General features: G+C 40.7%; 2 protein-coding genes across 2 annotated transcripts; both read left to right on the top strand.

The window, feature by feature from the left end:
• Positions 1-1,602: 1,602 nt before the first annotated feature.
• On the top strand, positions 1,603-5,238 carry srgn (serglycin). Its single transcript, XM_018749258.2, has 3 exons — positions 1,603-1,751; positions 2,156-2,282; positions 4,664-5,238. The coding sequence occupies exons 1-3, from the start codon at positions 1,685-1,687 to the stop codon at positions 4,929-4,931; spliced, it is 462 nt and encodes a 153-aa protein (XP_018604774.1). The 5' UTR covers positions 1,603-1,684; the 3' UTR covers positions 4,932-5,238.
• Positions 5,239-8,928: 3,690 nt separating this feature from the next.
• On the top strand, positions 8,929-16,834 carry vps26a (VPS26, retromer complex component A). The gene is made up of 9 exons (XM_018749559.2): positions 8,929-9,024; positions 10,496-10,645; positions 12,745-12,820; positions 13,654-13,810; positions 14,302-14,466; positions 14,765-14,871; positions 15,962-16,030; positions 16,178-16,320; positions 16,469-16,834. Exons 1-9 carry the CDS (start codon positions 9,022-9,024, stop codon positions 16,580-16,582), a joined length of 984 nt encoding a protein of 327 aa, XP_018605075.2. The 5' UTR covers positions 8,929-9,021; the 3' UTR covers positions 16,583-16,834.
• The last annotated feature ends 1,100 nt before the right edge of the window (positions 16,835-17,934 follow it).

The following is a 17,934-nucleotide window of genomic DNA, read 5'->3' as shown; positions in this document are numbered from 1 at the left end:
CACTGCGCCACTGTACCCCCCCATTTATTTTTATATATATATATATATATATGTAATGGTAGATTGTTCATTTGGCCAAAATCAATATTGATGTATACAAAGTCTCTAAAATTAAATGTCAGTGCAGACTGCATAAAATGCTATGTTAGATTTAGGATATATGATAACTGATATTACCTTCAGGGGATTTTTATGCTACTTATGTGGTCTTTTATTTATCCAATTTATCTGAAGTACCACCTAGCTTGCAAAATTGTGTTCTTCCTTTTACAAGTTCATTCTAATATTATTCTTTCTGGGATTTTAAGTGTTTCTGTAAAGTGGTGAAAACTGATGAGAATGTGTGTCATGAGAAGGTATAAGATTGAAATGTTTATGCTCAATAACTTTGTGATTGTAACTGTTGAATAACGGATACACCTTTATGCAACTGCTTGTCCGATGTACATTGGTTCATATAGAGGAAAGTAACGAATTAACTGTACTTAGAATCATACTTCTGCATCTAAGTGTCTCTTTCTGCTAATGTAATGTGCGCATTGTATTTTCTATGAGATGTACATCGCTTTGGAGAAAAGCGTCTGCTAAATAAATACATGTAAATAAAAATGTATTGTACTTATTGTTGAAGTGAGTTGCTTTTGTAGTTATTACTCCATTTCTTTATTTTGTTATCACTACTGTACTTACTGTTGGAGGGGTTCGTGTACTTATTCCTGTAGTTATTACTCTTAAGTTAGTGTAGTTTCTGCTGTAGTTATTACTCTTAGGTTAGTGTACGTGCGGTACGCATTACTCTTAGTGTACTTTGTGCTGTAGGTATTACTGTTAGTGTACTTTCTGCTGTAGTTTTACTCTTACTGTACCTCATGCTGTAGGTATTACTCTTAGGTTAGTGTACGTGCGGTACGCATTACTCTTAGTGTACTTTGTGCTGTAGGTATTACTGTTAGTGTACTTTCTGCTGTAGTTTTACTCTTACTGTACCTCATGCTGTAGGTATTACTCTTAGGTTAGTGTACATGCGGTACGCATTACTCTTAGTGTACTTTGTGCTGTAGGTATTACTGTTAGTGTACTTTCTGCTGTAGTTTTACTCTTACTGTACCTCGTGCTGTAGGTATTACTCTTAGGTTAGTGTACTTACTCCTGTAATTTTACTCTTAAGTTAGTGTACTTTGTGCTGTAGGTATTTAGTGTACTTTCTGCTGTAGTTTTACTCTTAAGTTACTGTACCTTGTCTTGTGCTGTAGGTATTACTCTTAGTGTACTTATTCCTAGTTTTACTTAGTGTAACTTTGTGCTGTAGGTATTACTGTTAGTGTACTTTCTGCTGTAGTTTTACTCTTACTGTACCTTGTGCTGTAGGTATTACTTAGGTTAGTGTACTTATTCCTGTCATTTTACTCTGAAGTTAGTGTACTTTGTGTTGTAGGTATTACTGTTAGCGTACTTCGTGCTGTACTCAGCTATCACGTAGCTGCTTTTCCGTCACGCCGCGCGGATGCGCGAAGCTCGCGCCCAGGCTCGCCTGGCTCTCGCCCCAGGAAACTGTGACGCCGCGAGGGGCGGGTTCACATCTTCTTATTGAATCTCCGAACCCGTTTCCAGTCAGAGTCGCTTCTTCCCGGACGCTCCTCGCTGTGGCATTTCGAAATAAGGGAGACAGAAGGACGAGGAAAGGATGAGACTCCTTGTGAGAGCAGCTTTGTCTCTAGTGGTGCTGTGCTGTCTGACGGAGCGCGCGCAAGGTACGTGCGGCAGCTTCGCTCCCCGTCGCACCTCCGGAGTGCAGCGCGAGCCTCTGCTTTTTACTTCATTTTCCCTCAGGCTCGTTACTGTTACAACCGCACACCTTTTTCTCTCTACACTACAGTCCTCGGCGGTGGATAATTGTTGTTCCGCTTTATTCGATTCCACATTAACTCCTTCGTTAGTTCTAACTAAATAATTGGCCGTTTGTAGTTTTAAAGAAATGTTTTTAGCACTCAATATGTAAGGTGTTGACGTTACTGTTAGGACTAACCACATTAATAGTTTGATTTTATGAGCCATAAAGTCTCCTCCCTAAGTGAACAGATGCTTTGTAAGTGATGGTATGATGACGTGATGTGTACTGGCTTTTCAAACATTTTCCACCTTTTTCCCACCACAGGTGCCCCCAAGGGCAGGTACGCGTGGGTCAGATGCAACCCGTTCGGCAACAAGAGCAACTGTGTGACACACATGGGCCCATGGATCGACCTGCCACAGCCCAGCAAGGCTGGAAATCCCGGCAACGTGTGAGTACATCTCCCCGCTCGCACGCCGCCGGGGTCCGAGGAGTCATTCAGAGAGAAAGAGAGTCTCAGAACATATCGCTTCCATGTCCAGTGGATGAGATGTGGAGGAGTTACGTCTCAGCGCATTTCTCGAGAAGATGGGTCAGGCCAAGATTGGTTCAGTCTTCTCATACTTCAGATGGCATTGCTGTGGGGAAGAGGCCGGACCCCCCTGTCCCTGGAATGTCATATTTCTAAAATCAAACGCTGACGGTTAATAAATGATCAAACATTTAAATGAAAATCAGATGACGTCACGGATGTGAACTCTTGCAAAACCGTACGCCCACGGCCAAGTTTCCACAGCATGTTTGGCCTTTTTCCATTTTCTGAGAAAATGCGATGCGATGAGTTATTAATGGTTATATTCCCACATACAAATGGACATCTGTGATGTACTGAGGATTATTGAATCATTCGTAGGATGTCTTTCTTATCTCGAGCAAAAAGGCTCTTCGTGACCAGCGTAATTTCCTCCCTGAAAATACTACCAAAGATACAAATAAGCAGATCTTGTAGATAAACTGAACAGCATCTTTGCCTTATCGGTTTTCTTTCTTGTAAATGAGCATTGTAATGAATTGTGAAGAGGGAAGTGGGGCACTGATGATTAATTTTTGTTCTTGGTAGTTATGACTGCATTTTTCTACAGGGATTTTAAAGTGCAGTCCTGTCAGAAGCTATTTTCAGTTCCAGGAACTGGACAAAACTAGCCTGGCATAGGACTTCATCCAAGTTCATACTTCTTTTTTAAAGTAACATTTAGGGCAGCGGGTAGCAAAATGACCTTCTTGTGTATGAAGATTATGCTCTAACATCATGCATCCATTTCTGTAATTGTATTTTTTTATTCAGAGTCTTAGCAGCAACATGCTTTGGTTAAGTGTTACCTCTGAAAGGAAGTCAGACTACTAAAGAGAGAACATTGCTCAAAAGACAGCTTCCCCCTGCGTGGTTTGGAAACCGTAAATAATTATTTTAGTTTAGTTTAACATAAGCACTGACCATGAAGCGAACGATGAGCCCCAACAAAACCAAACATCTACTTTTTTCACAGTTGGACAATTAAAATCTTGATATGAGTCATATCTGGTCTAAATTTGTCCATTCAGCTGAATCAGTCTGACTTATTTAGAACAATATCTACCTACCTTTGCTTTTGCAAATAAAGATACATGGATTTTTTTTAAAAGGTATGCAGGGTCACATTACATGATGATTTATTTGTGCAAATTAAAACATCCATGAAAAAAATTAACACTGTTTGAAAGAGTGAATGGGTGCAATTACCCATTTATTATGTCTGTTAATGTACTTGTTTACCTGGAAATGGAGAGGTCACTTCACATTTTGGATGCAGGGAAAGCAGTAACTCACATGTCCATGTCGTGTTCACTCTAAATAGGCGCTTGTGTATTGTGTATCGGTTTGACACAGTACACACATATGAAGGAACATTACTGGGGAGGCTTTTTTTCTAACACAGGCAGCTTCCAGCATTACTGCAGAGTCTGCATATTGCGCCATTAAATTAACTGTCTGCTTTATGGTTTTCACCATATGTTTGGCAAGACTCTGACAGTCAATGAAAGGCAGTAGAAAATATTCACTCAAGTTTTTGTTTGTTTTTTCAACACTTTTTGCCTTGGATATTCTGATACAATGACAGATGTATGTGCTTGACATAAAGGATCTCTTCATTCAATATAAATCTTTTTTTTCTCACCTAAGTAGTAATTGTGTATTTAGGCCAAGGGTCTCTTTATTTTGTTGTTCAGACCAGAGTGTGTTTGAGGTTTTGCTGTTCACGAGAACTTAAGCACTTAATCCACTTAATTATATCCTCTATCAAAATAATTTAGTTGTTTCTTTCTGCACAAAGGTTGTTAGCCAGTTAAGGAGATCTATAAAACATGCGCACATTACGTACACGTTGCATCCTATAGGATCTTGCTTACAGTGGCTTGTCTGAAATCCTGATGGCTCAACCCTTCAGGAGCATAGCTTGTGAGTAAAATTAACTAGTTCAGTGGTTACCAGGACCTTCGTCTGTTGTTTAGCTTTTAAGCAGTATTAGTAAAACATTTATAAATGGAAATAACTGCATTTGTTTACTATTGGACAAGTTGTTTTTGATGTTCTGAACATACATTACCTGTCACCAAATTAATTTGTGATTACTACTTCCCTGTGAGTATTTCATAATATGACCCACTGTAATATGCAATAGAAGGGAGTTGAGGGTAGGGGGTTAAGAAATGAGCCCGTACTGTGCTGAAAAATCGCAGGAAATAGGAAGAGGATGTGACCTCACCCTTACCGGACCCTCTCCCTTCTTTCAGAGAGAAGACACAAGGTACCTTGGACCCAGAGGACCTATCGGGTGATGGATCCGGTGCCAGAGAACTCTCCAACGCCGTGGACGAGTCAGACCAGTGGCCAAAAGACGAGCAGAAACTGGAGCGTTCCATATCGGAGGAGGGCAGCGCAGAGCCAGATCTTGGCAGTGGAGAGTACGACTACTCCAACTTCAACTTCCCCACAAGAGTGCAGCTGGAGAAGAGCAATCCGCCTGAAAAGGAGCTTCAAGAGGAAAACCTGATCCTGTAGATGACTGGAAAAGGAAATGTACCAAGTTATATCTGATGCTGGTTTATCAGTATACCATAGTACCACGTGGGCCAAAGCTCAGGATTCAATTCTTACCCTTACTATCACTTTTTTTTTAAATTTTGTACATGGTTTTTTAAATTTATAGTTTTCTTATATGAGACCAGTGCTTTATATTTTTGATAAATCTGGGAAATGTATTACTCCAAACAGTGTTTTGTTGTGTAATTTTGAAAATTTTCTTCTGAAGTTAACTCTATAAAGATTATATAAAGAAGCATATACATTAATTCTCTACCAACCTATATATTTTGTTTATATGTTCCCCGACACATATATTGTATGTCTATTTAAAACAAAAAACAAGCCCAAGCTATTTTAAGCAATCAAAAAATTATGACGATGGTGTTAGCAGAGATTAACCCTCACCTGAATGAATCAACAAGGAGATACATAAAATTCCCTGTGTAAAAGATCTGAATGTACTTTCGACAATATGCTTTTAGTTTTGTTTAAATGTTAATGTAAAAGATATAAAAAGGATATCACCTGAAACAGATCCTTTGTAAAATCCTTGATAAGAAATAACACAAAGTATATCAAGTGATGAATGCTGAAAACATGACTATACCACGTGCTTTAAAAGCAAAGATGTTTTAAATCAGAGTCATTTTAATAAAGACTGTAATTTATGTCTTTTGGTTGATTTTGCTTGGATTGGTTTGGTCACAGCGGCAGAATACTTCCTCTGTTGTGAGGCATGGTTACGGTTTCTCCTGAATTTGACTGTAGGCAGCAGTCACTAAAGCTACTGAGTTGGCTGATTACTCAGGATCACAAGAATGTCACTCTTGTGAAAGAACCAAGCTTGCCAAGAAAACTCCTGATGGAACTCTGTGAGCATTGTGGAAGGAGATCTTTTCTAGTTACATGACAGCTCTGTGGCAGAAAAAAAAACAAAAAAAAAACAACTGTGGTTTAGTGAAAAAACGGTTTGCTTCTTCCTCCTTGTGTCAAAACACTCTCCTTGTCGTGCTGGGTTTTTTTGCTCAACTCTTTTGTGTCCCTGGGAAAGGAGAAGAGCATGCGCCCTGTTGATAAGCTTCCAGCCATTGGTCGAGAGGATGGTCTGACAGGCCCGGGCTCCCTCGGATGCTGAACTGTGTGTCACCCCAGCGTTCCCAAAACTGCTGCATTCACATGTCTCCAATGTGTCGCCTCTATTCAGCATTTCTCTTCCCCAGCAGGGGATGTGGGCCAGAAAAAAGAACACAATGATTTCACTCGTCTCCAGAGAAACTCAGGACATTGTTTCTCAGTTCCATTTCTGGGAGCCCAAGAATGCACATTTTCTGTTACAGTCCAGAACAAACACGCCTGAGTAAACCAGTCATGAAACCCTGGATCTGCTGAAATCAGGTACAGTGATACTGATATGGAGGAGAAATACTCAACCTCTCAGGCCTCCGCTACTAGTACTGTACAAATAAATAAATAAATACACTAATGAAGATAAATCATTTATTGGAATAGAAACATTTATTTATTTATACATATATTCAAGTGAATAAACAGATAAATATCTAAATAGAAGACAAATAAACATTTTTGCATTTATTTTACACAGGTAACAGAGATGGTATATTTCAGTGTAAAACAACCTTTCCTTTGCTTGTAACCTAATCCAGTGATGTAAAACTCATGCCATAACCCTTTGTGAAGTGTTTACTCATTTTTTTCTAATTTTTTTGTGAAATATTAGGTGAAATATGTGAATCATAAGTAGCCATATGTGGTTATGAAAGGCAGAATTTTTTCACTCACACTTGCACTTGCTTGTGAAATCATCTGACTTATCTTTTTTGGCATAAATGTTGCTGTGGTCTCGGGTGTCCTCCGTTGCCACAGTTGTGATAAATTCTGAAGATGACAGCAGAAGAGGCCTTTGGAAATCAGTTACTCCTATCTACAGTCAAAATACAACAGCAAAGAAAGCATTTTTCATAAACAGTCCATTAACCCATGAAAGAAACCATTTGTTCAACAATTTAATCTCTTAATCGTGTAAACTGAGTCGAGAATCAATAAGAAAATTTACTCCTTAACTTCTATGTCCTAACTGAGACCATTCGATTAAGAAAGCATTTTTCCTTGAACAGATTTCAGAAAATGTGATTATTTATAATGCTATGATAATGTGTGAAATAAAAGCAGAGCGAGCGAACAAATACTGGTATGGCATAGACTGGTTCCCTTTGAAGGTTAAAATTCGACATTATTTTCTTTAGGAATAAATATTCTTTGACTGGGGGGGCGCGGTGGTGCCGTGGGTTGGACCGGGTCCTGCTCTCTGGTGCGTCTGGGGTTCGAGTTCTGCTTGGGGTGCCTTGCGATGGACTGGCGTCCTGTCCTGGGTGTGTCCCCTCCTCCTCCAGCCTTTCGCCCTATGTTGGCAGGTTAGGTTCCGGCTCTCCGCAACCCTGTATGGGACAAGCGGTTTCAGATGATGTGTGTGTGTGTGTGTGTATGTGTGTGTGTATTCTTTGACTTTCATTAACCGCTTGTCCTGGCCAAGGTCATGGCAGTGCGAAGACCATTCCCTCTGAAACCACTGTGTGCAACACTAGGGGCTATTTAGAGGGTCCAGTTTATTCTTTTGAGTGTGGGAAGAAACCAGAGCACCTTGAGGGCTCTCTCCTGGTCATGTAACCTGAGTGGGATTTGAACCCAAATATACCAGGCCCTGTGAAATAAAAGCATTACCTGTTGCACCATCATGCTGCACTTTAAATTTAGAAATGTATGTGAAATTAACTTTGTATTTATTTTAAATCATTTTTACTTTTGAAAATTGTTAATTTTTCAATTTTCAAAAAAAGTAAAAAAAAAAAAAAAAAATCAGAAATTAGAAAATTTAAAACTCATTGAGGAATGAAATCATCATCAGTGACCTTTTGGATAATCGACTAATGTAAGTGTTGATTGTTGGTTTTAATGAAACGTAGGTTTGGTTCAGTTTTAATGAAATTACAACAGTTACGGTTTCCACGTCAAGAGAACTGACTTGGAACGAGAAAAGAAGAAAAGGCCTCGATCAGCACGGTTACTGTGCGCTTCAGTGGAAGAGTGACGCAGACGCCCAAAAATTTCCTGCACGTCTGCGGTCGCGATTTTGTAATAAACGCAAAAACGAAGCAGTCGCACGGAACCCCGGAGCAGCGTGGGGCGGCGCTAAGAGGGCGGAGAGCGCCATCTAACGGCTCCTTTACACATGACTGATAATAAATATTAACATAGCTCGTCTGTGGCCGCGGAGCTGTCCAATTATTATTATTATTATTATTATTATTGGGAGTGGGGATAATTACAGAGATAAAACATTGCGGATTATTATGGTGGCATAGCGAGGAGCGCTACTGTCTCAGCGCCTGGGTGGTGCGAGAGGACGTGGGATGGATCCCCGCTCAGTCTGTGTGGAGTTTGCATGTTCTTCCCATGTCCTGTGGGTGCTCCGGTTTCCTCCCACAGTCCAAGTAGTGTGTCCAGCAGTGTAAGTTACCTTGGTGAATAAGGTGTGTGGGCTGATAATACTACGTAGAGTTTATTGGGAGTCGCTTTGGAGAAAGAGTGTGTGTTAAATGAAGTAAAGTAGCTAGTAACTGCCAGGAAAACAGTAGAAAATGATGTGGAGAATCAAACTAGCAAATACGTACTTTACGATCCTAAACATTACTGTAGCCACTAGTGTTATAACGTGTACCTGTAAAAAGACATTAGCAGCTGCAACAATGACCGTTCCATGTTCATAGTAAATAAAGTAGCGTTCTTGCACGTTGCACAGCTACTGTCAGGAACCTGTTGCAACTTCCAGCCATCAACTGAACATTCAGCGCTGCGCAACAGTCGGCCGGAATCACGTGACCCGAATGGGCGTGTCGAGGTCACATGACCAAACTCTGCATCTCGCGGCCACATGACCAAAGCGGGAGTACCGAGATCACATGACCGGGGAGGGCTCGAGACGGGATTTTCGCACGGTACGGAGTTTACGGATTTCGACGAGAAGCTCGCGCTGCGGAGACGCTCCGAAATGGTGAGTTCGCGGCTCGGCTCGAGGCGAAGCGGACAGCGAGGCCGCCCGGCGCCTTGGAGCGGCGCGCAGACGCGGGGATGCGGCTCCGGGTCCGGCTTTGCATGCGCTTCAGGCCAGGGGTGTTTTCGTTCGCTCGGCGGGAGGCCCGGAGGTCGTGTCGTGTCGTGGCCGGGCCGGGCCCGGGGAGAGAGGCGCTGCTGAGTGAGGAGGGTGGAGCGACTCCCGAGTGCAGGCCCGAGTCCCACTCAGCTGAGGTGTTTTCTCAGCACGGGCTCGTACCTGTCCTCTCGTGCCGCCTTACCGTTACCGTGACTCACGGCGTGAGGCGGCTGCGCAGCCGAGCAAGTCGAGGAGGCTACGCGCTCTCCTGCAAAAGCTAGCGAGTAGCTGTGCTAGTAGTTAGGTAACAGTAAACTGTGACTAATAACGGCGGGTAACTGACTCTGCATGCATTGCATGTATAGTACAATTTAACAATACTTATTGTTATCCGGAGTTTTATTTCACTTTGACCGTGTCACACGTGTGTGCGGGCCGACTTCCTCCTGTTCGAAACGTTAGCACACCTACCTGGTTTGTTTGTCGAACTATTTTTAAACTAGCTCAGCTTGTGAAATTCAGTGTTCTCGCAGCAGCAGGTGTGATCAGATCAGTGTCTAAACAACAAGCTGTCCGACTCAACCTGTCAGATTTTTCTCTTAAAAGTGCGGGACTGCTGTTAAATTTACCCTAGAATTCCCAAAAAATTTCCTCACTTTTTTTCTTCTCACACTGACTCGGACAGTTTGAAGCGGGTGTCAACCCTTGTGGACAGAATTGTTGTCCACCGAAGACTGTGTGTGTGTAAGTCCGTTATATCGGATGTTTGCTTCGTCCAGGCAGGTGTAGCCTGTCCACTTTTGCATGTGGGTTTTCGCTTCTGTCTCACCTTATGACATCTCAGTTGTCAGATCCACTCTCAGTGGATTAGTGACAAACAGCTGCAAAAGTACCAGCAGTACCAGCAAAGAAATGGACACCACCTCTGTCTCTGCTGTTGCCTCAAGACATGTAACACTAACAGTATAATTTCTTTTAAAATCCCCCTCATGATTATTGTGTTGAAATCTAAATCCTAGGTCTTTGATTTCTCTCATATCTAAATTTCAGTTTTACTTGGATGTGAAAGATGAGAATCCTCTTTATATTGGAACCTGTTATGTAGATTGCCAGGACATCAAAATCAAATTATTTTTTCTAACCTGAATTTGGATGTGGGATTATGTGCTCAGAGAAAACTGACGGTTTCCGGAAAGCTGCTGTGCTCTTCGCTCTTCTGTACACAAAAAAAGACCGAACCCGAATCAGGGTCGGTGTTGCGCTGCGTTGCTCTTTTTCCCAGACTGATTTCTTGATCAATTGACTGAGCTGTCTGCATCTGAAGCTAAGATGTTGCATGTTGACTTTTGACCTCTGAATCTCACTTTTTCAGAGTTTCCTCGGGAGTTTGTTTGGTCCTGTGTGTGAAATTGACATAGTGCTGAATGATGCCGAAACCAGAAAGACGGCCGAGCTCAAGACCGAAGATGGCAAAGTTGAGAAGCACTTCTTATTCTATGATGGAGAGTCTGTTTCCGGGAAGGTCGGTCTTCATCATTTTTTTTCAGTTTGGTGGCACTTGTCATTCCTTCTTCGCATTCACTGCAGAGATGTAGAAAATAATGCAGCATGTCCAAAATGCAATGTAGTATTATGTATGAAATGTAGTTTAGTTGCTTTTGTATACACTGGCCCCTTGAGCCACTGATTTTGAAGACTTAAACGTTGTCCAGATTTATTTTAAATGGCATTTTCTTTACTTACCTATTCCTAAAATGACTGAGACAAATGTGACTTGTGTTTACCTGTCAAGCTGATAGATGGCAGTAAAGTGCACCAAAATAGTTTTTTTTGTCAAAACATCTTATTGACATTGCATTTACTCATTTAGCAGTCACTTTTTTCCAATGCGATGTACATCTCAGAGAAGGATACAGATAGTTCATTCCATCAACAGAAGAGACTTGCATACAGACATGCAATTCTAAAGTACAGTAAATTTGTCACATTCCACCATATGATACAGTATGCATCACAGTAGCTGCATGAAGGTTTATTAGTTCTACAGTTTTAAATGCAGAATTATCAAACATACATCACACAAGTTGCTGCCTGAAGGTTTATCCACAGTTCAGTTTCTAATCACATAAAGGTTGTACCATAGTTCAACAATTTCTGGTCTTATAATATTGTGTATTTCTTAGTTTAGCTGTGTCCAAGATTTTTATACAACCGAACCTGCAAATATAATCAGTGGACTCCTGTGTTGTTAAGCATTTGATTGTAACAAGGTGGATGGATTGCTGAGCTGGAGAAGCAAGACAAATTTCTGTGTAAACAGACAGTGTTATCTTAACTTACGGGGTGAAAGTGACTTTGGAGTTGGGAACAGACATGTAGCTTGAATTGTTTCAGTTGAGAATCCAGTGTATGTAATTTTGCTATTTTTCTTATATTTACATGTTCATCTGTGGTTTAAAGTGGAGTCACTATTAGGTGTTTTAAAGATATTTAATAACATCTGTGGCATGGGTAGGTTAGCTTTTCAATCCCCCCCCTTTTTTTTCCTTTTTTTTTTTTTTTTTGCCTAGACTGGAGGAAAGCATATAAATAGGATGTGCCTGGCTCCTTATTGTACTGTCTTGGCAAAGCTTTCAGACCTAGAATAAGGACATGTTTGTCTTTGCTTTACTGATGGCCAGGCCAAATGTGCACCTGTTAAACAGGATTATCAGTGTTGCAATGAGCAGGAGCATCACCCACTTGAGAATAACTTCATGTATTATCTTTGCTCCCTTTTCATGTATGCAAAACAGAAAAGCATGTGAGCAGCTATTTCTAATGAGGTGCTTTGATTTTTGTAGTGGCCATCTGAGACATTCTTCTGGTGAGGCTTTTTCCTGACCTCCTTAACATTATTGGATTAGTGCACATGCCAGTGCCAACAGAATTAATTTTCCTAGGTATGACACAGATGCACCATATCTGTGAATAAGTCTGTCAGAAGTTTACTTGCAAAACAGTTGTTTGAGAGGGCTATTTGTTAGTGTTTGTCTCCTGGATGAGCAGTCTGATGCATGGTATTTGAAATACTGCGAGACATTGAAGGCATCAGTTGATAATCTCATCTGTGAAAGTCAGAATCCAGAGCCATATGTTCTTTGATTTCATCAATTAACATATATTGTCTGTCTAAAAGAATTAGTAGGGGTGTAGTTCAGCGTTTGATGTATTTGCTCATACTACTAAGAATTAATGGTGTATGCAGTGGAGTGGGGGGTGTTTACCTTGAAAGTGTACATCTCATTGTGTTTTTGTTTTCCAGAGAATTCTTGTGAGCATTTTTTTTTTAAAGTTGTTTTCCTATACAGAAAAAATACACGACAGCAGCCCCACCCTCTGAATTATCAGGATTTCCTTCCTTCACACACAATGAGTCCAGATGTTTTTCAAAAGTTGCTTTGAGGGGGGGTGTTTGCGGTAATGTCTTTATCATGAAGAACTGCAGTTCCGGTTTGGGATTGAAGCTGTTTTTTTGCTACATTATTGTCAAACGATGTGAGCCTTCTGTTTCCCTGTTTATGGAAATGAGAGTTTTCGTTAAATGGTGGTAATAGCTGTGGCACACTGTTTTGTCTCCAGGTGAACCTCACCGTGAAGCAGACTGGTAAGAGACTGGAACACCAGGGCATCCGAATCGAGTTCGTTGGACAAATCGGTGAGGCTTCAGCACAGGGTGTTGTCATTTCTGAATTCAGTGGTTGTGCACATTATAAAACTGAGTTCAACTGGGAGCTTTGGTTCTGTTTTGTGGGCGCTCTCTCTCTCTCTGTGCGTCTATGGCGGTGGTCTTGGGACAGAAATGGGTGGAGCGGGGTTTACAGCCAGTGGGCTCTGTTTGGTCACTGACCTCGTGTTACGAGCTTAGTGGAGCATGTGGCTGTCATGTGAAGACTGCACAAGCCGTACAGTGCACATCATGGCCATGAAACTGGAAGCATTTTTATGTCTGATTTGCAACATCATGCTGAATGTACAGAAGATGCCAGTTATGCGTGGAGTGTTTGTTTCAGATTTTAAAGATTTGTTTTGAGATGAAATTAAAGCTCTTAGTTTGAAGAGTGTGCAGACACCCTCTAACTTTTGTCATAAAAATGGTGGGTCATAACTACGGAATAAAAACAGCATCCTTCCAACCAAATAAATGTATTCGTCCCAGTACAGTAATACGACTTAAGTGTATGTCAGATATCTTTTTGAACATGAAGCTGAGAGGACAGTGCCATTGTTTTGCCGCTTTGAATGGTGACCAGGTACCTAGGAGTTCTGACTGAAAAGGTTGTCAGTTTAAAATCACGAGAACAAATTAAAACCACTATAGTGTCCTTTAGCAAGGGATAGGTCTTCATTTTCTTTGCTTTGTTTTGTTTACATGGAAACGGTGGAAGTGTTAGCAGTTTATCTCTGTGTGTTTGTTAAATTCCTGTGTAATAGTGAAGTAAATAAAACCAGTAACCCTTCCCTGTCGGTCTTCCTCCATGACCTACCCAGAACTCTTCAGTGACAAGAGCAACACGCATGAGTTCGTGAACCTCGTCAAGGAGCTGGCACTGCCCGGAGAACTGACACAGAGCCGCAGCTACGACTTTGAGTTCATGCAGGTGGAAAAGCCCTACGAGTCCTACGTTGGGGCCAACGTCCGCCTGAGGTGGGGCTTCCAGGCAGTCTGATCTGCTGTGCATTGCGTCGCTATCTGGCTGGATACTTCGTCGTGGTGGTTAGCACTCAGATGTGTCATTCCTTCCTCACACTTCCTAATCCTTTTCCTGCGGAGGGCAAGTGCAGATACCAGCTGTGTTATCCAAGTCACACAATTAGGTAGTTATTGCTGTTTTTGGGGGTTGGGGGGAGATTCTTTATAGGATCCCAAAGCAGGTCTTATTTCTTGGCTGTTCTGTTAATTTTTTAAATATTTGAAATCTCAGATTTGAGCCAACTGTTCTATTTGCTTATGATTTGAGATCTCTGATTTCAAATTAATATTCTCATTTAAAGATATAAGGTAAGCTTAAATAGAAACTGTACCCCATTCCTATCTATGTCTGTTAACCTTTTATGGCTTTATTTTAAGAAATTAGATGTTTGGAATTTCTGGAAGTGATTTAAGTACTCAAATCTGACCATGTTATGTCCTGATAGATATTTCCTGAAAGTGACAATAGTAAGAAGACTGTCGGACTTGGTGAAAGAGTATGACCTCATTGTTCATCAGCTGGCCACGTACCCTGAAGTGAACAACTCCATCAAAATGGAAGTGGGCATTGAGGATTGTCTGCACATAGAGTTTGAGTACAACAAGTCCAAGTAAGCAGACCAGCCTCTTGGCAAAATGCATACCATTTGTTGTGCTATGAAAATGTGTATTTGCTGTAAAATGTGTGTGATAGTTGCTAAAAATTCTAGCAATAACAAGTAGTAACATGTTTTTCATAATCTGCATTCTTGTACTAATGCAGCAGTGAAATATTTGATGGTGTGGGTGGACAGGTAGCTAGTGCAACATTGTCATATTGGTCTTTGCGCAGAGCATTCCAGGCATTTCACGTAATATGGGGAACAGCCTTTCTTACTGTTACATTAAACTTATCATTGGCCTTATCAGATACCATCTGAAAGATGTCATTGTGGGAAAAATCTACTTCTTGTTGGTGAGAATCAAAATCCAGCACATGGAACTGCAGTTGATCAGGAAGGAGATCACTGGAATCGGTGAGTTTGGATACCAGGGAAAGATGTTAAGAAAAACCAGGATGGACAGTGTATTTGTTGACAGAGTTAACGCATGATGGGATGATAATGAAGGAGTTGCAACATCAGCAGCTGGACAGACCACGATGACTCACTTAACTTACACTACAGGTAATTTAGTTACTATATGAATAAAGTAAAAATGGGTAGATCAGCAAAATGATTTAATTTGACTAAATAGTAACGTGTTGAAATGGTAAGTTGGAGGGCAGCCAGGTCAGCCCACATGCTGTTTTGAGGACAGTATAATTAAAGTTGAAGAAAATAAACTATACATTTCACTTTATTTGGGTTTACTATAGATTTTCAATGGACTAGGATAACTTGTACACTTTTCTAAATTGTAAGGATTTTTTTTTTTTTTTTATTAGGGAACAGTTTAGCTCCAACAGTCCTTCCTTTAGTGAAGAAGCTCAGGATTGCAATATGTGCCACAAATTTAAGTGTTTAGGGATTGTGCTAACTGCTTGCTTGATAGGAGTGAAATAAATTAAAGTTTAGCTTTATATATTACTTGGAAAAGCAGTGTTGTTACTTTCTAACCTTGTTAGAGATTAGTCCACATCGTCTTAACTGATCAGAAACGGACATTTTCTGCAATGTGGTGTTAAAAAAAAAAAAAAAAAAATACTGTGAAATTCAGTAAGTTTGTGAGGATAGTGCTGGTTTTGCTTGATATATGCTTTTTAAATAACATTAGTATTTGAAAACTCATATGTAAAACTTTTTTTGGGGGGGAGGACAACATAGTTTTTCACACAACTGGAATTATTTTAATATTACCTAGTGAGTTTTCAGTACATTTAAGTATTTAGACATTGTGCTTTTGGTTTGTTACAATTCAATTCACGTGCTATTTTAGACCTTCTGAATGGGGTTCGCTGTATTTGGAGGAAAAAGAGGATCAAATTTAATTTGTGCAATGAATCAATGAAAACTGTGTTCTATTCCAAACATTCTTAGGATGTCTTGACAAAATCTTTAAAATTCTGTTCTTGAGGAAGAATATTGTATATACTGTTTACTTTTTTTTTTTCCCCTCTCTCTTTAGGACCTAGCACAACTACTGAGACAGAGACTGTTGCAAAATATGAGATTATGGATGGAGCTCCAGTAAAAGGTATGCAGCCGAAAAGATTTCTGCCTGCGTTGTACTAATTATATCGGTTTTACTGTGTCTTTGTAGTATCAATAGCAGCACTGGAGAGGTTCTGTACATGGAACCCAAGTTTTCCCCATTCAGCTCGCTGTGTTCTGTCTGTACCAGGGGAGTCCATTCCCATCCGGCTCTTCTTGGCGGGATATGACCTCACAGCTACCATGAGAGACGTTAACAAGAAGTTCTCTGTGCGGTACTTCCTCAACCTTGTGCTGGTGGATGAGGAGGATAGAAGATATTTCAAACAGCAGGTAATAACCAGCAACAGCCACATAGGTTTGGTAATGAAATCTCTTTAAGAAGTGTATTTACCCAAACACCCTGCTTTTGAGTTCATCCTCTATATGGATGTTTGACAACTAATTTCTTGTATTGTTTACTACTTTTTTAATTATTTAGGAAATTGTTTTGTGGAGAAAGGCCCCAGAGAAACTAAGAAAACGCAACTTCCACCAGCGCTACGAGTCCCCAGAGGCTCGACCGACACTGTCCGCTGAGCAACCAGAAATGTGAATGACCTGGGAGCGGGAGGGGCCAGCAATAGGGGAGCCTGAAGGGGAGGGGCAAGCTGAGGATCGGTGATTCAGCAGATCAGTGTGTCGGAAAGGGGAGGGTGGTGGGGTTGGTAAGGAGAGAAAGAGGCCAAAAAGCGAGCACATCCCACAATTTCCACGGTTGTCTTTTCCGTCCCATTCTGCTGCGTTTGGTTTGCCAGCAACACGGAGCACCATGTCTCAATCTCTGAAAAGCCGTGTATAAATGGGGGGGGGGGGGAGAGAGGTCAACAAACACTGGAACATTTGGAAGCTACCTTTCTTTTGTGCAGTGTGTTTTGCCCCACCCCTTTTTAGGCAAAAACTAAATGCTTTTGGCCATGCAATAAGCTCCAAACAGGGAAGAGTAGATCCGAGAATGAGTTACACACACGTGAAGAGTGCATGTCAAATGGTTAGTTTATATAGCAAGAGTCCGATTGGTTTGACGCAGGCCACGGACCCAACTTTTAAAGACACAATATTGAGGCACGCTGTGTTCACTGGGTGCCATATTTGATTCCTTTGAAATTTGTCCATTCTTCTAAATTATTTGGAGGTTTTTGTTTCTACTTGCCACTGATTTTCTTTTTGTCATCCCTTTATGAGGACTGTTTTAATTAAAAGTAATACATATCAGAAGAAAATGTATATTCCTGCTATTAGAGTTGTGGGGGGAAGAAACACTAGAAAATGAATAACTGGGAGAGCTCTGTTAAATGAAAGACCAGTTTGTATCGGTTGCTGACCCATGGTTTAACTCCCCACCTTGGAGAGCTTAGTTTGAAGAACAGTCTTTAAGTACACTCTGTCCTCTGTGTTGGTCACCTGCTGTTTGGTGACACTGTAAAGGGGAGCTTCAGATTTTTTCCCTCCTTTTTTTCTGATCTACTGTATTTGTCTCCCAGGGGAGAAATGGGTTGTATTAGTCACATGGCACGCTTAAGAAAGCTCTAAAGCTTAGATTAAAAAGCACTGCATTTCACTCTTCAGTTTACTTGACTTTTCAATTGCAGATGACCATATTGGGGAAATCTCCATTCCTTTTTTATTTTGTATGTAAGTGCCTGTAAAAAAAATTGATTTAAGTTATGCCAAATACTGTACTGGCCACTTGCATGTTCACCCCCATTTTACAATATCTAATTTGAGAGGAAATAAAAGCAACATTTCTGTACATTGAAAAATTGTACATATCCAGCTCAATCTATTTATCCATCTGACTACAATAAAGTATCAAATTTCTACTGCTATGTAAAGTGGTGTGTTCTGTTGTCTGTTCACGTTTCTTAAGTTAGCTGATGCTGTTCTTCCAAAGCAATTTATGATAAT

This window comes from Scleropages formosus, chromosome 4, assembly GCF_900964775.1.
Source record: "Scleropages formosus chromosome 4, fSclFor1.1, whole genome shotgun sequence".
Lineage (NCBI taxonomy): Eukaryota > Metazoa > Chordata > Actinopteri > Osteoglossiformes > Osteoglossidae > Scleropages > Scleropages formosus.
This window is presented reverse-complemented; position numbering and strand designations above follow the sequence as displayed.